The 25997-nt window shown below is 40.0% G+C and overlaps 1 protein-coding gene across 1 annotated transcript in view; it reads right to left on the bottom strand.

The window, feature by feature from the left end:
- The window catches only part of PLXNA4 (plexin A4), an 810841-nt gene that overhangs the window by 183902 nt on the left and 600942 nt on the right, over positions 1-25997 (bottom strand). The window contains exons 8-9 of the mRNA XM_040413397.1: positions 14107-14206; positions 5998-6112 (exon numbers count right to left, since the gene is read on the bottom strand). Coding sequence (XP_040269331.1) covers positions 5998-6112; positions 14107-14206 — 215 coding nt within the window. The remainder of the gene's footprint in view (positions 1-5997; positions 6113-14106; positions 14207-25997) is intronic.

Genomic DNA, 25997 nt, shown 5'->3' on the forward strand with positions numbered 1-25997 from the left:
CCACATAAATATGCCCAAAACCCGTAAGATGGCTCATCTTTACAATTTACACATGATAAAAGAGATTGGTTCTTCGAGTCACTATTTTTCTTTTTCTGAATCCATTTGAAGGGATAACTTTCAATTTTCCACAATTTGTGCCTCTAAATATCACCTAAGTTCTAACCCCAGGATGATAACGATCCAATTTCACCAGTGTATGTTTAAGACACTTCTATTTCTCCAATATAAGTTTTCTTGCGTTCGTTCAAACAGGCCTCTGACAAACATTATTACCCATCCATTTTATCGTCCCTAAACACAGTGGGAAGTCTGCAGGTTTCCATAACAACAGCACTTAGCTCTCATCGCCCCTTTTAATGATAGACAGGTGCCAACATCAGTGGATAAGAAAGAGGGAAAAATGAGATCTTAAGTCTCTAATATTGGCAGCACATTCATTGCAATAATGAACAACAGTTATATTTTACAGCGTGGTAGTTTGGCATAACACTGGGAGAATCTAACGGGCTCAGCAGGGCTGTTTTATCACCTAAATAATCTGTCATGGGAGATGTTTTACAAGCACCTCTCTATGTTTAACCCCGTGTGAAGGATAGGTGTTGCTATCAATTGACATAACCTATTACCAACCGATGTCTGAACATATTGGGGGGAGAATATATTAAGACTGGTGCTTTATACACCAGTCTTAATAAAAAGTGCATTAGAGGAAGAAGCAACAAATCTACTAAGAGGCACAATCCTCTTAATAAATCTGTCACAGCTAGCTGTCCATATATCAGGAAATTTATGTCAGGAAATTTACAGCAGGAAATCAAATCTACACCACTGGTGGTGGTGGTGGTGCAAAATGGCTAAAAGTCGCAAATTATTGCACCAATGAGGCTTGCGATAGCATCTGCTGCTTCTGTAGGCCAGTTTTCTGCGGTAACCCCAGTCATAAATTCCCCTACTCCCATTCTGTTCTTATGTTCATTCTGTGCACCCTTTTGGATGATGCTACAAGATGATCATGCTTTACGCAATTCTCTTTTCTTTACAGGATATTACAGGCTTCATATATTTTCTCTGTAGTATTTAATTCACTCATAAATACATAATTTCAGTCAACCACTCATCAGCAGTGGTGGAAAAAAGACAACCATCAATATCATAGCATGTGCCCAAATCGGATCAGTCAAGGACTGATTCAACAGGTTGTTGTTTTAAACCAAGGCTTGGTCTCTGATTTTTAGGGTCTACATCAGGCATGCTCAACCTGCGGCCCTCCAGCCTTTGCAAAACTACAACTCCCAGCATGCCCAAACAGCCTACAGCTATCAGCCTACAGCAGGGCCGCAGGTTGAGCATGCCTGGTCTACATGTTGAGGTCTGTTATTGATTCTACACACAGCCTTAGAGAGGTCAATGACGTTTAGCCAAAAATGTTGTAATAATAAGACAAATGGCTGCTTTTGAATTAAAAAGAACACATTTTCAAAATACTATTTCAGGGATGTATTGGACTACCAAAGTACCAAAGGATCCACTGGTGAGGTCATACCTCTTTCAACAATAGGATCATTACACAATATGGCCTGAAAGATCCAGCAGAAGACAACTCCAGCTGATTCTGAAGCCACTCACTTAACCCTATTTTGTATGGGTTTATTCTGAAATAACCTATTATTGATGCCATGTGTAAGCAATTGTAAGGATGCAGTTACACATTGTACATGTGGTTCCACGGCAAGTACATGTGAAGAACATAAACACCATGTACTTCACCTGTCCTTTCAATTAGTGGTAAACAGTATCTGGTTGTCATGGGTCACCCTCTCTGTGTAATAGCAACCTAGCAGAAATTACTATAATGCAATTAAAAGAGATTTTCAAAAGTCCAGTAGGCCCAAGGGACTCCATTTCAACACCACAGTGCATATTCAAGTTCTCTTTGCACATCCCTAAAGTTCCAGACCTTACATCTGTCTATTGTTTTTAAGTTGTAAAGGGAAAAACCTGCAATAGTTCCTTTATCCTGGTATTTCCACAAGGTCATTTTATTGATTACAAGGCAATATTTCCATGAAAGTTGGAAATTTGGTTATGAGTGCTGCTAATATGCAGAGAGCAATTATCTATATATATATATATATATATATATATATATATATACTTTGTCCACAAAAGAAAGTTCATTTTGGACTTGTCTGCTAAAGACCACCTGTGATTAAATGTCCAATGAGGGCATTTCAAGCTAGTAACTATAGGGGTTTTCTTGTACTTAGATATTGATAGCTATAGATAAGCGAATTAGTTCTAGGTGATTCCAGGCCCCAAAGGTCCCAAAAGACCCTAATTTCAGTTAATCCGAAACATTACTCAAACCATTTTACAGATCAGAAGACACAGAGGAAGGCATCTTTTGGATAATTTTTGGACCAAATAAATGGGCCAAATTAAGAATAAACAGGCTGTTTGTTACCACTGGGTATTATTCAATTACCAATAGTCAAGTATGTCACTGTCACCTTAACATTACTAATTCTGTCTTGATGTTAAAGAGCTTGAAAGAGGTTGGATAAAGTCCTAGGACACCTCAGAATGTCATACACGACTTTTCAGGGCAATTGGGGCACTTTTCATACCAATTCTATTCAGACTGAACCGAATCTGACAGCTGATTCTACTGAATTGGCTCCTAAATGAATTTGGGGAAATTTGTTTATCTCTACCTATGGTCATGAATATTAGACTGTGGGTTCCACCAACTGGCAACCCCACTGATTTGCTGTTTCGGGGAGACGCTAGCATCTACTGTGTAGTTTCCGGCACCGGCATACTGTAGATCAGCTCCCAATCACTTGAGTTGCAGTACCATGATACAGCCGCTATACAGTGGGAGGAACCTTGTGCTTCTGGTTCCATTCACTGCATAGTTTCTAGCACTGGTCGGTAGTGGTGCTGGTTGTCGGACTCCCACAGATCTGATATTGTTGACCTATCCTGAGGATAAGCCATAAATAACTACCAAAATACATCATTTGGGATTCCGAGGTTTGAACCTGAAAAGCAGCTTTCTCTATTTAGAAATGGCTGTGCGGAGGATCCCCTGACTTCACTGTTATGTTTTACTTTTTTTTTTGTTAGAACATAAACTAACATATAAAGTTTTAACACATAAAGCAACTTTATATGTTGGTAAATTACTTACGGTTTTCCTAAACAGCGGTGATAATAGTACATATACAAAGTATAACCTGTATGTATGGATGCTATTCACTAAGAAAATCCCGATGAGATATTATTTAGCTAATAGCTGCACTTTGTAACTAAAGAAAGCTATTCATCCTGAGGGACAAATCACACAAACATTACTGCTTATGACATTCACAGCATTCAGTCTTTGTAAATATGTCAGCGATTGTATACTAGAAACTAAACGCAGTAAGTTGGCACCAATTGCTTGCATTGTTTTCTTATCCATCTGATCCATTTACAGTGGATAATAATAATGAAACCGCGAGTGTGACCCTACTGCCGGAACCTCTGCTGAGGACCAAGGAAAGCAACAAAAACTGTTACCATGACAACACCTTCAGGTGACAATACTAAAAGCTACAAAGAAAGAATTAAAAGAAAAAAAGAAACTGTGCAGAAAGATGTTTTTATTTCTGCTTATCTTTTCTTGTGCTGCAGTTTATGACAGCAATAATAGCTTCCTCAGAGAATCATTTTAGGCAGCCGTAGAGCACAACCATGCTGTTATCACATAGATTATAGACATTTAGAACTTGGCAATATTGTGTCGCCATTATTGCACAACACACATCTGGAGCTGCAATCCTCCAGAATTTTTACATTTCTTGTCCAAAATAAGAAAAATAACATTTACCAAAAGGGAAGGGAATGGAGGCACATCTAAAACCGATGAGTCTCAGCTGACATTTTCTTGTGGTGACAAGCTGCATGTTCCTTATATAACCTGTCTTTTAAATGATACGCCATTGGCTTCCCACCACGTTTTTAGTCAATTCAAATCAGTCACAAAGGCCATTTATTGCTCCAAGACATTTTCAATGTCCAATTTATTGTGTGGAGGACTGACACATGTGCCAATAAGAAGTATTAACAGAAATATGTCACTTTAGCCGAAGCTATGCTGACATTATCATTTTGACATATTTATTCTTGGCTGCAATGGGTAGACAGCAATAGGAAAATGTCAAGATAAACTAGCAGGAAATATAAAGAGTGATATACACTCACCTAAAGAATTATTAGGAACACCTGTTCTATTTCTCATTAATGCAATTATCTAGTCAACCAATCACATGGCAGTTGCTTCAATGCATTTAGGGGGGTGGTCCTGGTCAAGACAATCTCCTGAACTCCAAACTGAATGTCAGAATGGGAAAGAAAGGTGATTTAAGCAATTTTGAGCGTGGCATGATTGTTGGTGCCAGACGGGCCGGTCTGAGTTTTTCACAATCTGCTCAGTTACTGGGATTTTCACGCACAACCATTTCTAGGGTTTACAAAGAATGGTGTGAAAAGGGAAAAACATCCAGTATGCGGGAGTCCTGTAGGCAAAAATGCCTTGTGGATGCTAGAGGTCAGAGGAGAATGGGCCGACTGATTCAAGCTGATAGAAGAGCAACGTTGACTGAAATAATCACTCGTTACAACCGAGGTATGCAGCAAAGCATTTGTGAAGCCACAACACGCACAACCTTGAGGCGGATGGGCTACAACAGCAGAAGACCCCACCGGGTATCACTCATCTCCACTACAAATAGGAAAAAGAGGCTACAATTTGCACGAGCTCACCAAAATTGGACTGTTGAAGACTGGAAAAATGTTGCCTGGTCTGATGAGTCTCGATTTCTGTTGAGACATTCAAATGGTAGAGTCCGAATTTGGCGTAAACAGAATGAGAACATGTATCCATCCTCTGATGGCTACTTCCAGCAGGATAATGCACCATGTCACAAAGCTCGAATCATTTCAAATTGGTTTCTTGAACATGACAATGAGTTCACTGTACTGAAATGCCCCCCACAGATCTCAACTTAATAGAGCATCTTTGGGATGTGGTGGAACGGGAGCTTCGTGCCCTGGATGTGCATCCCTCAAATCTCCATCAACTGCAAGATGCTATCCTATCAATATGGGCCAACATTTCTAAAGAATGCTATCAGCACCTTGTTGAATCAATGCCACGTAGAATTAAGGCAGTTCTGAAGGCAAAAGGGGGTCCAACACCGTATTAGTATGGTGTTCCTAATAATTCTTTAGGTGAGTGTATAGCTCCTATCATAGGGACCCCCATCGATCAGGAGAACAGGGGCTTTGTATCCATTGCAGCCCTCTGAAATAAACAGAGTGACGGGTCCTCACTAAATTTTCAGAAAGGTAAGGGTGGACATATCAATTTGATTTGTGATCAATTTGACAGTGGCTGACCTGTTACATGTGCACTTGGCAGCTGAAGACATCTGTGTTGGTGCCATGTTCATATGTGCCAGCATTGCTGAGAAAAATTATGTTTTAAAATATGCAAATTAGACTCTAGGAGCAATGGGGGCGTTGTCATTACTCCTAGAGGCTCTGTTCTCTCTGCAACTGCCGGCCCTCTGCACTCTGATTGACAGGGCTGGCAGACATGATGTCAATCAAAGGCAATTACAGAGAAAGCAGAGCCTCTAGGTGTAACAGCAATGCCCCCATTGCTCCTAGAGGCTCATTTGCATATAATAAAACATAATTTTTCACAGTAATGCGGGCACATATAAACATGGTACCCACACAGATGTCTTCAGCTGTCAAGTGCACATGGAACAGGTCCGCCAGTTTCATAAGTACAAATCTGCTGTCAGATGCCCTTTAAATCAAATCAAATTAATGTTGTAGTTCATAAAAACTACTGTGTTACCAGTCTACCTACTGACATTGATTTTGGTATATTAGTTATTTACAAGCAAACTGCAATAGAATTGGACATAGAATCTTTACCTCTGGCACCTTGACTTTTCCTTCCTGAAAGGAGCAGGTCTGAGGGTCATGGGTGCACACATGTCGATATTTGCACCAATGGCACTGATATGGACTTTGCACACAAGATAGGCACCTGAGAATATAAAGAGAATATATGAAATTCAAAGTACAAATGATATGAGCTTCAAGAAATTCAATGTAATCTATAAAAACTATTGCTAGGAAAATGTCATTGTAGTTAGCAATCAATAAGATTTACAGATTGTCGAAAAGCATTGCATGCTTGTTTTAAAAGGTTTAGAGATGGGACACTTATAGTCATTTCTAGAGACGAGCAAATGGATTAAAAAATTTGGAAATTTGAAGAGAGAAAAAGGGAGAGAGAGACTGACTAACCAGGCAACGTCAGCACTTTCAATTTGGGTAGAATTGATTTGACCTGAATTAAATTGCCTGTGTGATTTGATCGAATCGAACCAGAATCTCTAGTCATTTCCTCTTCAGTATTTAATATATGCAATGGGATAACCTGTCCGTTGCTCATTATATTACTATATTACTGTTAATGTCTATTTTAGTAAATATGTGCATTCTTAATTAAATATTCTAAAGCATCTTTTCCTATAACCCTATGTTGTGCCTTTACTCTGTTATTCTTCTTAGAAATGTATGAAAAAAATGACAATTGGATGTTACAATTCCCCTTGTCAAAGAGGTATGTTAATACACAATCTGATACTATCAGCACTGATTGGAAACAGAGAAGAAGAGGCTGCAGGAGGTAGCAGCGGCACAACAAAGTAAGTCGAGATAGGTTATATTTATTTATTGAAGTTTGTTTCGAGATGGTTTGGGGTGAGCTGAACCGCAGAGTGAAGGCAAAAGGGCCAACAAGTGCTAAGCATCTCTGGGAACTCCTTCAAGACTGTTGGAAGACCATTTCAGGGGACTACCTCTTGAAGCTCATCAAGAGAATGCCAAGAGTGTGCAAAGCAGTAATCAAAGCAAAAGGTGGCTACTTTGAAGAACCTAGAATATGACATATTTTCAGTTGTTTCACACTTGTTGTGTATATAATTCCACATGTGTTAATTCATAGTTTTGATGCCTTCATAGTCATGAAAATAAAGAAAACTCTTTGAATGAGAAGGTGTGTCCAAACTTTTGGTCTGTACTGTATATCTAAAGATATAAACTATGGAGTGTGCAGAGACATGTTTCCAGCTAGGAGCACTCAAGCTGTCAAGTTATTCATACATTTCTCAGAGGCATAGCAGAGGAACAGCACCTAACCACATTCTAAGACGGGGTAGGCAACCTCCGGCACTCCAGCTGTTGTAAAACTACAACTCCAAGCATGCAGATTTGCTCTGCTCTTCTAAGAAATATCATAGGAATGAATGGAGCATGCTGGAAATTGTAGTTTCAACCTCTGGCACTCCTCTGTTCTAAGATGTTACAGAATTGTTGCTTAATGAAGAAAACTAATATTTACTAAACCAATAGTCACTGCCTATGCCATTCGATTGATATTACTCAAGACCAATTGTCCATGTCATGTAGGATGCACTAATGGCCTCTAAACCAATACAAACAGTTCTTATGTATTACAATCCACGTGGCTGCACTGATTGTAGCAATTTAATATAAAATACATGAATACATAGATGCCACCCTCAGTCAGTAGGAGGGAGTGGAGGATGGCTCCTCAGTAAAAGTCTAGGCTAATAGAATGTAGATTCAATTAAATATTTGTTATTCAAATTGATAACAAGTATTCACTATGATAAATTTAAAATGCCTACTGCATCTGTCAACTCACAACATAGTCTGTCAACTCATAACATAGTCTGTCATGAATATTGAATTTTTCTGTCTTAAATCTTTATTTCTGCCCCAGTACGTAGAAGCAGGGACATAGAATGGCATGTAATGAAATTATCACTGATAATGTACCTGTATGGGAAGAAATATACCTGTATGGGAATGCTAGACAGTGCACACTATGATTTAGAGACTACCACATGGGTACGGCCACACTTACACAGTCTCTGTTGTAGATTTTCCACAGCGGTGGAAACTTTCCAGGTTTTAACATTGATGGCCTATTCTAAGGATGATCAATGTGTGATTGTTTGGGGTCTGACCACTGTTCTAACTCAGCACACAGATGGGAAGATGGCACTTTGGCCCTTCTACTGCAGCACCAACACAGTAGTAATCTCATCCATGCAGCAGTATCTGATATTATGCCGCAGCTACATCTCACTGGTATATGGCTAAGGTGCAGTACCTGCACATACATATACCGCACTGTCTTACATGCTGCAGTGAAGGGTCCACAACTTCCTTCATCCTACTGAATGAGTGTGGGACCTGGGAGTTGGACACTCACTGCTCACATATTGATGTCCTACCCGAAGGATTATTGGGCGGACATAGTTCAAAAGTGCATATTTTTGTCACTGTTTACTTTTTAATACGTTGTTTTTTTTTTGCCTGACAGCATACCACACTTCTGTCCTGCCAAAAAAACGTATAGAAACGTATACTTTTTTTTACATTGCAGTGAATGGAAGACAGATAAATTAAATTTTACAAACGTTTGCAAAAAAGTATAGATGACCACAAAATTGTATAATTTATTTTAGTTTTTTTCTGTATGTCTAAACATATCTGCCTGACGTACAGCAAAAACAAGATGTGAACAGTCCCTAAGTAGCTATTTGCATTAACATATCAGTCCTATTTGGCACGCTTAAGGATATGCATCTTACTTAAATCCTCATAGGATGCACTGCATTGTTGCTTTATTCCTTTGAAAAAATAAATACTGTGACACAGTAGTCAAAGCTGTTAATGCCAGTTGCAGGTAAATATAAAGGGGTTTCCTGGGATTTTAATATTAATTACATCCTCAGATCGGTGGGGTCTGTTCAGTGGGGGTCTGAATTCTATGGGACAAGATTTCAATACCCAACATGGCAAATATATGTACAGTGTGAGTACATATAAGTGTGAGGAGCACTCACCGGAGCATCATGGCCCCTTCAATCAGCTAATTGGTGGTGTAGTCGGACACCCATTGATCTAATATTAATGGCTAATCCTAAGGATAGGTCCTCAATAATAAAATCCAAAGAAAATTGCTTTCTTTGTCATAGACATTTTTAGGAAAGGAAGGATTATTACTACAACTCCTACAAAGCCCTATTTGGAGACATGGATCTAGTACAAATGTATTAAGGCTTTAGTGTAATCATTAGTAGATAAGGGATTCTAAAAGGTCTCAATGTAGAAAACGGAAAATACCAATGGGAAATAAAGTTTTCTGGAGTTCAGTAGTTTCATGTATGCCCAACATTTTCGTTCTGAAATATGCTTTTCATAAAGCGTATGGAAGACTGTTTTGGCATTATCAATTTTCCCCATCATGAAACTACAAAAGCAAATCAGAATCTTGTTTCAGATACACTAGTACTTGGGCGTTTTCTCTTTCTTCGTTGAAAATGCTGCTAACATGAAAGAGGAAATTTCCCACAAATGAGAAAAAGAGCACAGATGAAAACAATAAATAAGGTATAGAACAGTAAGTGATGCTGGAGAAATGGCTGGAGAATAATAAGCTTTATAAGCCAGTATATAAAGGGGTATTCAAATCTTAAGCATTTATGGTATATTTAATGTATTTGCTAAAAAAAGGTTGCTAGGTGCGGGGTCATGAGGTGGCCAGTGACCCCCATTTTCAGACTTCCAGATGCCACACAGTACAGTGAAGAGGTGTCTGCACACAAATCAAAAGACAATATCTGGGAATCACCAAACAGGGGTCAATGTACCCCCATTCTACTGATAATTGAGGGTCCTGGGTCAGGAAATTCTGGCATATCCAGTAGATATGCTAGGAATAAATTAAACAGTTCTTTAAAGTGATCTACATTTATTATACCTATGATACACAAAATAATGCAATGCATAAATATCAACCCCTTTCCACTCAATATGTGGTAGCGGTATCTTTTGCAGCACATAATATAGAGTTTAAACGTTTCTACTAGATTTGCAAATGTAGACACTGAAAAGTTCCCCAAACTGTATAAATACTGGAAAACTTCATAGGGATCATACATGAAAAACTTTTGACAAGTCTATGCATATCGTATGTTTAGTTTATATTATGGATGCATGTACAAATCCATAACGTAGCATCCGAAGCCAGCTGTGTGTACACAAGGGAGGGACACTATTGTGGTGTAAAAAATCAAACATTATGGCACACGCCATATGTGAGCCATAATTTGTCACTTTTTAGACTTTTTAGGGGGCGGGACTTCACATAGCCCACCGCATTTACTATAAGTTTTGCCAGAAAGTGGCAGAAGTTATAGCTGAAGTCTACACTAGCCAATAGCTGGCATAGACTTCAGTTTCTGGTGCACAGCAGGGCAGAGAGCACCTGATTTGTTAAGAGGCTTTCTTTTATACTGTATTTCTGATTTCTTTGGAATTCATCCTAGCTTTGGTGCCAAAACTACAGTGGCATGTTGTGTGTAATCTTATTTTTTATTTTTTTCACTTAAATTCATGTATGTTTGGCTGGAAAGCCTTTTTGCTATAGCATTTTATTAAGGCCTCATGCACACGACCGTTGTGTGCATCCGTGGCCGTTGTGCCGCTTTCCTTTTTTTTTCGCGGACCCATTGACTTTCAATGGGTCCGTGGAAAAATCGGAAAATGCACCGTTTTGCAGCCGAGACCGTGATCTGTGTATCCTGTCCGTCAAAAAAATAGGACCTGTCCTATTTTTTGACGGACAACGGTTCACGGACCCATTCAAGTCAATGGGTCCGTGAAAGAACACTGATGCACACAAGATTGGCATCCGTGTCCGTGATCCGTGGCCGTAGGTTACTTTAATACAGACGGATCCGAAGATCCGTCTGCATAAAAGCTTTTTCAGAGATGAGTTTTCACTTCGTGAAAACTTAAATCCGACAGTATATTCTAACACAGAGGCGTTCCCATGGTGATGGGGACGCTTCAGGTTAGAATATACTAAAAGAACTGTGTACATGACTGCCCCCTGCTGCCTGGCAGGTGCTGGTGGTGGCCAGTGCAGCCGGCCCCGCCCTCCCTCCCCTGTAGTTAACTCATTGGTGGCCAGTGGGCCCCCCTCCCTCCCCTGTAGTTAACTCGTTGGTGGCCAGTGCGGCCGGCCCCCCTCCCTCCCCTGTAGTTAACTCGTTGGTGGCCCCCCCCATCCCTCCCCTGTAGTTAACTCGTTGGTGGCCAGTGGGCCCTCTCCCCTCCCTCCCCCTCCTAATTAAGCAGTGCGCCGCACAGACCTGTCACTTACCAGTAGGAGGAGCTCCCGGCCGGACGCAGAAATCGCAGCTCGCAGGTAAGTATAATGCTTCTACAAATTGCTAAGTAACCATGGCAACCAGGACTGCAGTAGCGTCTTGGTTGCCATGGTTACCGATTGGAGCCCCAGCGATTAAACTGGGACTCCGATCTGTACTCTCCGCTGCCACCAATGATAGGGGGGGAGATTTTAATTAGGAGGGGGAGGGAGGGGAGAGGGCCCACTGGCCACCAATGAGTTAACTACAGGGGAGGATGGGGGGCCCACTGGCCACCAATGAGTTAACTACAGGGGAGGGAGGGGGGGCCCACTGGCCACCAACGAGTTAACTACATGGGAGGGAGGGTGGCCCACTGGACAACAAAGAGTTAACTACAGGGGATGGAGGGGGGCCCACTGGCCACCAATGAGTTAACTACAGGGGAGGGAGGGGGGGGCCGGCCGCACTGGCCACCAATGTGTTAACTACAGGGGGGGGGGGGCTTCCCCCTGCTGCCTGGCAGCACCTGCCAGGCAGCAGGGGGCAGTCATGTACACAGTTCTTTTAGTATATTCTAACCTGAAGCGTCCCCATCACCATGGGAACGCCTCTGTGTTAGAATATACTGTCGGATTTGAGTTTCACGATCTAACTCATATCCGACAGTATAGTCTAACATAGAAGCGTTCCCATGGTGATGGGGACGCTTCAAGTTAAAATATACCATCGGATTGGAGAAAGCTCTGATCCTATGGTATATTAACTCCTGACTTTACATTGAAAGTCAATGGGGGACGGATCCGTTTGAAATTGCACCATATTGTGTCAACGTCAAACGGATCCGTCCCCGTTGACTTGTATTGTAATTCAGGACGGATCCGTTTGGCTCCGCACAGCCAGGCGAACACCAAAACGACTTTTTTTCATGTCCGTGGATCCTCCAAAAATCAAGGAAGACCCACGAACGAAAAAACGGTCATGGAACCCGTTTTTGCGGACCGCAAAAAAATACGGTCGTGTGCATGAGGCCTAAAGATGTTGCACGTCGCTTCCGCTGCTTTTATGTATCACAGTACATAGCAAGTTGCATAATGTCATTCACAGAAACAGAGCTTGTCTGACAGCTTAGTCTCCAGACCCCCCATCTCATCTCCTGAATGATATTCTATGTGGCTTTATGTCAAATAATCATTAAAATGAAGACTGATGTGTTAGTATTTCACTGTAAATGAGATTCTGCAGCCAGCTCTGTACTGTGAAACATAAAATCTGCAGAACCCAAACAGTGCAGACATTTTTAAAGGGACTATACAGTGCTACTGTATGATGACCTAGCCTCACAATAAGTCATTAATATCATGTAGACGGGGATCTGACATCCAGTACCCCAATGATCAGCTGTTTGAAGAGGCCTTGGCACTATTGCCAGCACTGCTTTCTCTTCGATGTTTACCTGCATGCCATCTAGACTGTAGCAGTGGTGACGTGTAATTGCAACTTCTTCTCTTTAAATGAAGAGGAAGGTGTAATTACATGGTACCACTGCTACAGGTTGGACAGCATGCCGATAGACATTGAAGAGGACACATAAGCTTCAAACCACTCATCAGCAGGAATTGCTCCTCCCCATACTGTGAAGGAGATCCCTGCATGTAAATGAAGTTTTCTCCTCCACTGACGAGCAAGCAATTGTCAGGAAAGAAAGCTTCCTTTCCGACAAATGTCTGCTCTATAGGGCCATTTAAAAGGTGCCTTTACACTTATCAATGCAGTACTCTTCTATGGGCATCTTTACCTAGGCATGTCAAAGGAACAATATGGCTGTCATACTGTTATTCCAATGTTACACCAACTATTATCATGAGAATTAAACTTTGGGCAACATCTTCCACTCACAGCAGTAGTAAACAGAATATGGATTTTCTATATCAGAGTTCTTATTGTTTATGTTGACCTTCTACAGAAAGCCAACATGTTGTATTTAATTAAATCATACTGTTATTCCAATGTTACACCTACTATTATTATGAGAATTAAACTTTGGGTAACATCTTCCACTCACAGTAGTAGTAAACAGAATATGGATTTTCTATATCAAAATTCTTATTGTTTATGTTGACCTTCTACAGAAAGACAACATGTTTTATTTAATTAAAATAAATGCCGTAGTGTTACCAAAATGAAAATGACCAATAATAAAAAAAAAAAAAAAAAAATTTCAATAAATATTTAGTTTAAAAAATATTATTTTCTGGTGGATGTGTCCCTTTAATAGGGTTACAGGATACTTATACTACGTATAACTATTCAAGTGAGATAACAATGTAGGCATTAAATATATGTGTTTTAAATTCAGTGGTAATAATTCATGGTTAAGGATCCATTTATAACCTATACCTGTCAATATCACATAAGATCACACATATCATACATGAAAACTGCAGGAAACAACCAATATGACACACAATGCTTTGGCTCATGCTAGAAAAAAAACTGCTGAGAACATGAATGGAGAAGTAGGGAGTAGAACATTGTTTATGGCATATGACTAGGCAGTCAGACACAACAATTCAATGTTTGAGATCGTCATGGAAACCAAACAGTACACTAAAAGGCACGAAAAATGTTTAAAAAAAAAAGCAGATTGAATTATTCTTTGTCTCTCTGGCCTGTGACTACATATAGACTTAAATGTGTTTTCAATGTCATAATGAAAAGACTAAAACTTAAACTGTAAACATGTAATTTGCACATTTACATATTTATTAAACCTGCTACTCACGAGTTATGAACACTGCAGTTATAGAAGACAAAGTTTGTACTGGCAAATGTCATCCCAGTTTCTTTGGATTTAAGTTGGAGCTGGACAATGTGATGATCACCTAGGAAGGGAACCGAGGAATTAGCAGTTAGTATACCCTAGTGGAAAAACTGTGTACTGCAATATTTAATAGTCAGGGAAGACAGCATGCAGTTGAAAACATTTCATCCAACATTTCATTGTTTAAAAACAAAGTAACTAAACATGACAAAAGGAACATTAACTACAAAAATAGGTAGCTACTGAAATCTTGCTTTGGCACCGGATTCCATCAACCTCCTCTGGTTCATGCCGTCCTAGTGTTTACTTTACGGAGACATGATATGTAGTCTATAATTAAGTCGCATCACATAATTCAGAGGCCAACTAATGTTGGTGGCCACAGTAACAAAAATTACCACATCACAGGATATAAAGTTATAATGTTGCCATGGCATGTAAACATTAGGGAAGCAGAAATGAAAATAAGCTTATGGGGACCCGTTGAGAAGTAAGTATATAAAGTGAATAATATATCTATTTGTGGGAATTTCAAGAAGTTTTCTGATTTATAGAAAACCACCTTTATTTATGTGCCTGTACTAGAAAAGTGATTCAATTACACTTTTTCAATTGGTCAACAGTTTCTTTGCTACAGGGTTAAGTTTCAATCTGAAGAGTATCTTACTCTCATGTTGACACTGAACCATTAGGTTGCTACTCTAATGGCTGGATGTAACCCTTATCTATGAAGTCCTGACGGATCATAAATACTCATATACACCATAGTCTTATCTGTTTGATAAGAATTTAGAGTTTTTAGAAACTGTCAGGAGTTCAGAGATAAGAGCTATACATGGAGCCGTTGGAGCAGCAACCTGATGATTTAGTGGGAAACTAAAAGCAAGATACTCTGCAGAGAGGCTGAAACTTAACCCTGTATGACAAAAACTGTGAAAAAAAAGGCCAACTGAAAAAAAATTTCTTTAGCCCAAAATCAGTAAAAATTGCATTCACATAGTCCATAGCCTTTAGTGCACTGAAATGTCTTTGAATCGACCATCACAAATGTAATTGAAACGTGGTCTTCTTAAAGGAGATGGCTAGTGTTCATAATATATGTTGGAACTGCAATTCTATGACAGCAAATCTGGTCTGGATAATGGGGTTGGTCTTCTCAAACAGGGTCTCCTTTTTGGAGCAGTTTCACTTTATACTGTACTTTTTATCCAAAATATGAACATTGACTAATACAGCATACAGACCATTCCTATATCACATAATGTTAGAAATATAGCCTTTTACATGACAATTATTGCCAGCTCTAGTGTCTCCTAGAAAAAATAAGCAATATTAAAATTATTTTTACTAATAATATTCAGCTTCTATAATAGAATCCTTCACTGCAGTTTTCTACATGCAAATATATTCTCTGCATTGTTATTTCAAACCCCCCTTTCAGTGGGGTACTGTATCCATGCACCTCTAGCCTCCTGCTATGAATGAGGAGATTCAATATTTTACACATTCAGCAGAATCATTAAATCCAATGCAAATTCACTTCAGCTGAATGCTTCATATTTTTAGAATAATTATTGCTTTGGGGAAGAGTCTCAAACTATTTATACACGCAGCAGCTCTTTGCTAGATTTTACTAGAAAGCACATCACATGCTGCCAACCTCCATCCGAATTTCAAAATGGAAAATTCTTTTTTTAACTGTACTCTATGTCTTAGGATGCTTTAAATTAACAGTGACCTAGTAATTCAATGTTTCATCTAATTTACTTCCAACTTTCTAGCTGTTATAATAACTGGACAACCACATTTCCTCAGCTGATTACCAAGACAAGCTTCAGTTGGCCGTGTAAAACATATTCTTGCAAAGTCCTTTTAGAAAGGGGCCCTGTCTTTAATGGAGGCACTCTGTTCTGGCTATTAGGCCTCATGCACACGACCGTTGTGTGCATCCGCGGCCGTTGTTCCGTTTTCTGTTTTTTTTTCGCGGACCCATTGACTTTCAATGGGTCCGTGGAAAAATCGGAAAAAATGCACTGTTTGGCTTCCGTGATCCGTTTTTCCAGTCCGTGAAAAAAATAGGACCTGTCCTATTTTTTTCACGGACAACGGTTCACGGACCCATTCAAGTCAATGGGTCCGTGAAAAATCACGGATGCACACAAGATAGTCATCCGCGTCCGTGATCCGTGTCCGTGATCCGTGTCCGTTTTTCCTATAATTTTCAATGCAAACTTGACTTAGTTTTTTATTTCACTTTTCATGTCCGTTGGTCCTCCAAAAATCAAGGAAGACCCACGGATGAAAAAACGGACACTGATCACGGAACAACGGAAACCGTTTTTGCGGACCGCAAAAAAAAACGTCCGTGTGCATGAGGCCTTAATCAAATATATAAAGCTGAGTGTATGTATGTGTGTATGCCCGCTAAAGGAATCTGCACCGTCGCATTTACAATGCGTCTCAGCTCTCTAGCACATACCGTTTCTGAGATATTCCCAAAAAATGCATTAGCCAATAGAAGCTTGGTCACATGACCCTTATCAGCCAATAGAAGTTCACCGGCCCTTAGTCTCCACATACACACAGTTTTACACCAGGTTTCCATAACAATCCAGCTGCTGTAGGTCAGCTTTAAAGCGGCAGGGCGCTGTGGATGATATTGTTAAAGGAGCGGAGTGCTGTGGAGGTCACAGTTAAGGGGGCAGGTAGGGTGTCCATTCAGGCCACCCTCAAAAGAAGAACTTAAAATCCCCGCCCCCATGTCCCACTAAGCCACGCTCACTCCGCAGCCAACAGGGATTGAAAAAATGTAGGTGAAAATCATCTGTCAGCTGCAGGGGTGGGAGGGAGGGTGACTTTCTCCCTGCAGCTCATGCTCAGACAGCAAAGTGCTGCTGTCTGAGAGTGAGCTGTTCAAAAGGACATCCCTGTCTCCACCCAGGCCCTGCACCGGATGGAAGACAGGGAGTCTGAAAGCCCGACTGTCCGGCCTAAAACCAGACCTCTGGCCACCCTAGGGGTAGGCTCCTGTGGAGGTCACAGTTAAGGGGATGGTCCTCTATGGAGGTCAGTGTTAAGGGGCAGATTGCTGTAGAGGCCACTGTTAGGGGGCGGAGTGTTGTGGAAATCACTGTTAAGGAGATGGGGTACTATGGAGGTCACTAATAAAGGGTCGGGATGCTGTGGAGGTCACTGTTAAAGGGGTGGGCTGCTGTGGAGGTCACTGTTAAGGGGCGGGATGCTGTGGAGGTCACTGTTAAAGGTGCGGTCTCTGTGGAGGTTAGTTTTAAAGTGGCAGGGTGCTGTAGAGGTCACTGTTAAGGGCAAGATGTTGTAGAGGTCCCATTTTAAGGAAACAGAGCTCTGTGGAGGTCATTGTTAAGGGGGCGGGTTATTGTGGAAATCACTGTTAAGGAGACAGGGTACTGTGGTGTTTGCTTATATCTTTGTGCAATTGACTAGCAGAGTGCTGTTACCTGTAGTTCTACTAATCCAAGTGTGTTTTAGCCAAAGTAGCGTGCACCTGCGTTCTCATATTCACTTATTGTGGAGGTGCTGGTTCGTTTATTTTTTTCCCCATTGTCACTGCCACTAGGGGAGTGGCTCCCCCTGGTGGTGAGATTGAACCGTGCACCACCAGACCATTTACCATGTGCTTTTAATCAGATAGCTTGTACAGCTGTATTCTACCCAGCCCATACTGCAGGCTCACAGCCTGGGAGAGGCATGCGTAGGATACAGCTTGGTACTACTTTGCCCAGATTGTAGGCTGTAAGCCCAGGAGAGGCATGTTAGAGTAGGACCCATCTGATTAGAAGCTACCTTGACGACCGGTAGATGGGCCCGAAATATTTTTGATCAATTATATTCGCAAAGAGCTTCTATCTGCATTTGCAGTAAGTATGACCACCAAGCATTTATTCTTTCAGTGTTTGCTTATATCTTTGTGCAATTGACTAGCAGAGTGCTGTTACCTGTAGTTCTACTAATCCAAGGGTACTGTGGTGGTCAGTAATAAAGGGGAGGCCGCTGTGGAGGTCACTGTTAAAGGGGAGGGTGCTGTGGATGTAACTGTTAAGGGGGCAGGCTTCTGTGGAGGTCATGTTAAAGGTGCGTGGTACTGTAGATGTCAATGTTATAGTGGATACTGTTGATATCTTTTAATGACACACACAAACATTAAATGAAACAGATGAAATATACCCGTGCAAATCCAGGTTCTTCTGCTAGTATGTCATAAAAATGTATTTTTCAGAACAGAAGTTGTCCAGTTTGAACAACTTCCTTGAATTAGACAGTGCTGTTTGTGTTAATCTATCACTCAAATGCTTGTTCGGTCAACAGCCAATCGACAACCCTCCCCACAACCCATAATCAGGCATGTTCAGCTTGGCTTGGCCGATGATTGGGCATATTGAGAACCAATAGTCTAATCCTTCCTTCCTTCCTAATAGTGTACAGTCGTGGCCAAAAGTTTTGAGAATGACACAAATATTAGTTTTCACAAAGTTTGCTGCTAAACTGCTTTTATATCTTTGTTTCAGTTGTTTCTGTGATGTAGTGAAATATAATTACACACACTTCATACGTTTCAAAGGCTTTTATCGACAGTTACATGACATTTATGCAAAGCGTCAGTATTTGCAGTGTTGGCCCTTCTTTTTCAGGACCTCTGCAATTCGACTGGGCATGCTCTCAATCAACTTCTGGGCCAATTCCTGACTGATAGCAACCCATTCTTTCATAATCACTTCTTGGAGTTTGTCAGAATTAGTGGGTTTTTGTTTGTCCACCCGCCTCTTGAGGATTGACCACAAGTTCTCAATGGGATTAAGATCTGGGGAGTTTCCAGGCCATGGACCCAAAATGTCAACGTTTTGGTCCCCGAGCCACTTAGTTATCACTTTTGCCTTATGGCACGGTGCTCCATCATGCTGAAAATGCATTGTTCTTCACCAAACTGTTGTTGGATTGTTGGAAGAAGTTGCTGTTGGAGGGTGTTTTGGTACCATTCTTTATTCATGGCTGTGTTTTTGGGCAAAATTGTGAGTGAGCCCACTCCCTTGGATGAGAAGCAACCCCACACATGAATGGTCTCAGGATGCTTTACTGTTGGCATGACACAGGACTGATGGTAGCGCTCACCTTTTCTTCTCCGGACAAGCCTTTTTCCAGATGCCGCAAACAATCGGAAAGAGGCATCATCGGAGAATATGACTTTGCCCCAGTCCTCAGCAGTCCATTCACCATACTTTCTGCAGAAGATCAATCTGTCCCTGATTTTTTTTTTGGAGAGAAGTGGCTTCTTTGCTGCCCTTCTTGACACCAGGCCATCTTCCAAAAGTCTTCGCCTCACTGTGCGTGCAGATGCGCTCACACCTGCCTGCTGCCATTCCTGAGCAAGCTCTGCACTGGTGGCACTCCGATCCCACAGCTGAATCCTCTTTAGGAGACGATCCTCGCGCTTGCTGGACTTTCTTGGACGCCCTGAAGCCTTCTTAACAAGAATTGAACCTCTTTCCTTGAAGTTCTTGATGATCCTATAAATTGTTGATTGAGGTGCAATCTTAGTAGCCACAATATCCTTGCCTGTGAAGCCATTTTTATGCAACGCAATGATGGCTGCACGCGTTTCTTTGCAGGTCACCATGGTTAACAATGGAAGAACAATGTAAAATTGAGTAATTTTACCACTGAGTAATATTACCACTGAGGAAGGGGTTGGACCCCGAAACGCGTCTGGTGCTACACCCCATCTTTGTACTGAAAAACCTACCTTACCATTAAATCGACCATAACCGAACAGAGAGCCGGCTTTAATCTCCTGATTGAATACTGCTACAAATATCTAAAGGCAGATCCTGGGAGTAAGTACACTTGAAGGCTCTTGTGATTATTTCGGACGAACACTTGGTCGATACAAAGGTAATGGACTTAATTCGCTTGCAAGCTTTTCAGCAGTGAGTTGCTGCCATTCACGTCGCTTTGGCGGGACGCCGCCGCGACTATTTGAATAACTGCAAAGCATATGACTGTTGTCTCAATATGAAAGTAAAAAACGAATAGACTTATTGCAAACAAGTCTTTGGATGTTCACAATCATTGGATCCAAGATTTACAATATTGGACTATTGAATATTTGCTGATTAATCGAATAATAGCCTTTGCTCTGTCGAATATTCATTATATTTATTTGTTAATAACCTATTTATTCTACTGCATTCTTGATTGTTATATGCATCAAATATATTTATATTATCAATAAAGCTCATCTTTGCCTTAAATACACGGTCGCAGCTATCCTTGAGTGCCCTGTTCACCTATATAATGGAAGAACAATGATTTCAAGCATCACCCTCCTTTTAACATGTCAAGTCTGCCATTTTAACCCAATCAGCCTGACATAATGATCTCCAGCCTTGTGCTCGTCAACATTCTCACCTGAGTTAACAAGACGATTACTAAAATGATCTCAGCAGGTCCTTTAATGACAGCAATGAAATGCAGTGGAAAGGTTTTTTTTGGGATTAAGTTAATTTTCATGTCAAAGAAGGACTATGCAATTCATCTGATCACTCTTCATAACATTCTGGAGTATATGCAAATTGCTATTATAAAAACTTAAGCAGCAACTTTTCCAATTTCCAATATTTATGTAATTCTCAAAACTTTTGGCCACGACTGTACATCTGCCATAGGGGCAAAGAAGGGACACCCCTATACACATTAGATGGTTGGTCAGTCGCACCAAACAAGTATGTGCCATGCACTCTGTTTTAATCTGTAGCTAATTAGTAGCTAAGTGAGACTATACACTATGAGGGGGAAGAGAGTCTCCACATAAGGTTTACCACCATCTAAAACCAAATGCATACCATTATGTTAACATTTTATTTTGCATATATTTGGTGTATACATCAGAAAATGCTCATGACTAGCTTACACCAAAATAATGTATTGTTGGCATACAGACTGAATGGTATAGGTTAGCATAAATTATTAACTGTAGTGAAAAGCATGGTCAACTATGTAATTACATAATACAAGGGAGTCCCTCAAAAAAAGTATACCAAGTGATTTTCCTTTTTTTATTGTAACATAATGTATACAATTCAATGTCACATGTTTAGGGTAAAAATGCCAAGAGTATGCTCTTTTTGATAGGCTGTGCAATAAGAAAAAAAGAAATGGGATAAACTACAACTAAAGATGGGATCTTGGGTAATGGAAATCCGTGGCAGCCTTAGTTCCACACAACATATGCAATAGTTTTCAAACTAGCACCTGAATCTGAATGTTTTTGTAATTGCATGCATTTAAAAATTTTGTATAGCCAATGAATTAATCAATTAAATCTATCTGTTCGTTCGTTGTTTTTTTAATTTCTCTGTCCACCTCTATGAGGTGGTGCCACATGCTCAGTTCCTTCCTTCAACTGCCACCAGCTGCAGCAGACAGGATATACCCCCTACTTTAAATAAATCTAGCAAAGCATGAATGAGGATATCCATGTGATCCATGTGAGGTACAAAGTTGATTCTAGCTTTGTTACAGAGATCACCATGTACTATATAATGTTGGATAACCCCTTTAAAGAACATACAGTACTTGGATGTTCATGCAAAGTTCTAGTTCATTCAGCGTTTAGTTTATTTGCGTGTTGATCAAGATGATGAAAACTCCGAACAGACTCGCATATGGGATGCACATGGGCAAATAAAAATTTTACTGTCATTATTTGCGGAAATAAACTTACAAAGTAGAATTGGGATAAACATTGCATCACATTCTTTCATATGGAACTGTTTAGCTTTCATTTTATAAAAAAAAAAAAAGCAAATTTCGTTTTGAAGCTGTATAGATTGTTTTAAAAGATTGATATGACTTAGTAAAGCAAAGAGAGGCAATGTTCCTTTTAGGTATTTTCTCTTTTTTATATTTTGTATTATCTACTGATTGTAAAGGGTACCATAAATGCAAATATATGATTCAAAGGGGGCCATTTATCAAACAGAAATACGCCTAAATTAGGTGTATTTCTAGCACAGATTGTGGCGCACAGGTCCTTTGCCCTGCAAACTGAGACTTCTCCCACTCGCGCCAGGTCTAAGAAAGGGGGTATGGTGTGGGTGGGAAAGGGGACAAGCTGGCAGGCCTGTCTCATTTACCATCTCCTATGCCTGCTGGAGGCGTAGAAAATGGTCTAAATGTAAGAAGTGGAAGTAGCGGAGGATCCACCAAAGTTGTGTAGAGGCCGGCGCCTCTTCATAACTCCGGCGGATCCACCGCCAGGTATAGGGGTTATTATGACTGATGTCTAAAACGCCATTCTTAATAAATGTGTCCCAAAGTGTTTGATCATCGGGAAAATTAACCACCTAACAGTTTTGCCTGAGCTGTGCCCGGGCTTTGGGAAAAGCACTTAACAATTCAGCAGAGTAGCAGGGTAAGGGGGAGTTGTTTAGATGTTCATATCTCAGGATTGGTAGCAGCTTGAGATATGGGCCTTGTTAAAAAGATGACATTCCACTACAATGGGAGATAAAGCTGGGTCAGAAATGAAAGCAATGACAACTCCTTTTACTTTCTGCCACATTCACTGCCATCCCGATTTCTAACAGCTATATCTTCTAATGTAGTGAAGAAGCTGCAATTCTGGTTGAATGCTTGGAGTGCTAGCTTTTAAACAAGACCAGGCCCATATCTGTAGCTGCTACCAATCCCAATATATGAGCATCTTAAGCAGCCCTCTCCCTTCAGTTTGGAGGAGCACAGGGCACAGGTGGGGAGCTGACAGCCTGTGGAAGAAAATATATAAATATTATACAGTATATAAATTATATATAAACTTGGCATTATCATCATTGTACTGACCCACAGAATGAAGCTTTCATTTGACTTATACTACACAGTGAACACCATAAATAAATTCCACAAAATAATATTAAAATTGCCGTTTTTTTTTTTTTTTTTTTTTCCTAAAAATAAAATAATAAAAGTTATTTAATACACTATATCTACCTGAAATGGTTCCTAAAAAAACCTATATTTCATCCAGCAAAATTTAAAAGAAGAAAATTTTTTAAAGTTATGACTTCTGGAACACAGAGTTAGAAAATGTTTCTGGTCCTTAAGGCAAAATTAGTTATGTCCCTAAGGGGTTAAAAATGCAAGTGTGTCCCCAGAGTTGTGCGGCAACAATATTTACTTCAGACACATATTAAAAATCTACAATAAAAAAGTGCCACTTTTGGGAGGGTTTTTCCAATTTTAACGTGACTGTTAGAAGGTTAACCTTCCATGTGGACACCTCAATCATTGTTTGTAGGCAGCAGGTCATGCTGTGCGCTGCGCAGAAACAATTAATTATTTGAAGATGAGCTATAGCAGTAGCCATCACTCGTCCTCATACGCTGGAGGTGATTGCTGCACTTAAATGCAGCTCTTCACCTCCACTGACAAGCAGACAGTTATCAGTCAGGAACAGTCCCTTCCCGATAATTGTCTGCTCCATCGAGCCGTCTAGATCCACCTTAAATATCTACAGACACATCACTCTGAGACTGTGCATGTCATGAAGATAATGGTAATGGATGTACTGTTCAGGACTAGGGACCTGTACAGTGATACTAGAGTTATAGATAGACACTAGAGTTATATGCATTTTTTTAATGGTGTTGCCAAGTCTGCTCTCATACTCCGGGACAAAAATATGGCACTTTAGAGTTAAGTTAGCAAGTTAAATGACTATAAAGAATACATCTATTAAAGACATGGTGCGCGCCTCAGCTTTGTCTTCAATTTATTCAGCACACATATTATTCCGTATCCTTTGCTTTGTGAGCAACAGCAACTCTTACCACAGGGAACTGAAAATCTGTACTTGCCAACTTTCTGTCATTATCAGACACTGACCCTGCACTTGGTATCTCTTCCCGGGAGGCTTTGCAGGATTCTTTAGAAAGACATCTTAACAAAACACTAAGGGCAGCCAAGTGTGAGACCTCCATATGATGAATAGTTATTCAGACCAGGCACACAGTATGACTTGAAATGAAATAGCTACTGTGCCTAAAATGCATTTCCTGTTTCAGCGAAAGCAATTAAAGGGAAACCCTACAACAAAAATGGTGATTTCCACAAAACCTCTCAACCTTTACCTATCATTTTAACACAAAAAAGTTGACAAGTCAGCAGACTGGATGACGACCATGCTCTCATGCTATAAAGAACTTACAAAACATGGGCATTCAAAAGCATGGACCATAGTAGAGTCTAACTATTCTTAAGGATAAATCATCAGTGTTCCTGGAAAAAACCCTTATGTCAAAAAATGTACCAAGCAAAATTTTTATTTGACAGCCCCTACTATAGTCTGGTCTAATGTCTGAATTGTCCTTCTGGTCATAATTGTTTATTCATTGCATTTTAGCAGATTTGTCTCAAACCTTTTCTATATTCTGCAGGTGGACATTAGAAATGTCAGCTATTGTGTTTGATACCTTTCGAAATGGATCTCTTTGGTATAGGCTTTTCTAAATCCCTATAACTATTGCCTGCCACATCTCAATACTACAGCAGAAGATACTATTATTCTACAGTATTGCTTCATATGAGACACAGAACATTATAGAGCATCATTTATACTTATGAAAAAAGTTCTGAAGTGTGAATGTTTCTATATGCATATTTCGCATATATTGTTGTTCAAGCATTAATTGGAATCTTTAAGGATTCCATGAACATAGCCTTGGCTTTAGGGAACCTTTACAATTAATTAATGACAATAATTCCATAAAGCGGCACATGATTAAATGCAAGCTTTTGACCCATCTGACCCCCTACCTCAATTATTTTCTTTCTCTTCCAAACGATTCATTAATCAATCATTTCAAATTGACCTTGACAACTAATCTATCTAGAAGAAGTTTACTGTGTAAATTTACCTGTCAAAGTATTATTCTGCTGCCCATCTGCCACTTGTTATTTTGACAACCAGGCTAAGAGGTTCTCATTTAATGGCTTAGATGATTGACTACAAATATTATGTGATACAAAAGGTGGAGATTGAAGACAAACTTACAAACTGTAGGTTGAGCAGAAAAGCCTAAAACAAAAGGGGAAACCATATCTTCCATGTGTCAATGGTTCAAATAGTTATGTAGTATTAAGATGCCCTATACATTTTTTTGTACCATGTTTTGGGTGCTGCTCTGGACTGGGTTCCAGTGTTCAAGGATGATGCGAACAGTGCATTTGATATCCACACTTCACATCTTTTGGATGCAAGGATTCATTCAGGGACATCTGCACCAGATAGTAAGTAGCCCCTCTTTCATTATCAGTCAAGTATGTGCATATTCAGATGTCCAGTGAAACTGATCCTTCCATCTTGGTATTTTAACCATCTCAGCTCCCCTAGCTTAAACACCCTTAATGACCAGGCCACTTTTTACACTTCTGCACTACACTACTTTCACCGTTTATTGCTCGGTCATGCAACTTACCACCGAAATGAATTTTACCTCCTTTTCTTCTCACTAATAGAGCTTTCATTTGGTGGTATTTCATTGCTGCTGACATTTTTACTTTTTTTGTTATTAATCGAAATTTAACTACATTTTTGCTAAAAAATGACATTTTTCACTTTAAGTTGTAAATTTTTTTAAAAAAAACGACATCCATATATAAATTTTTCTCTAAATTTATTGTTCTACATGTCTTTGATAAAAAAAAATGTTTGGGTAAAAAAAAAATTGTTTGGGTAAAAGTTATAGCGTTTAAAAACTATGGTACAAAAATGTGAATTTCCACTTTTTGAAGCAGCTCTGACTTTCTGAGCACCTGTCATG

Source organism: Bufo bufo, chromosome 1, assembly GCF_905171765.1.
Source record: "Bufo bufo chromosome 1, aBufBuf1.1, whole genome shotgun sequence".
Classification (NCBI taxonomy): domain Eukaryota; kingdom Metazoa; phylum Chordata; class Amphibia; order Anura; family Bufonidae; genus Bufo; species Bufo bufo.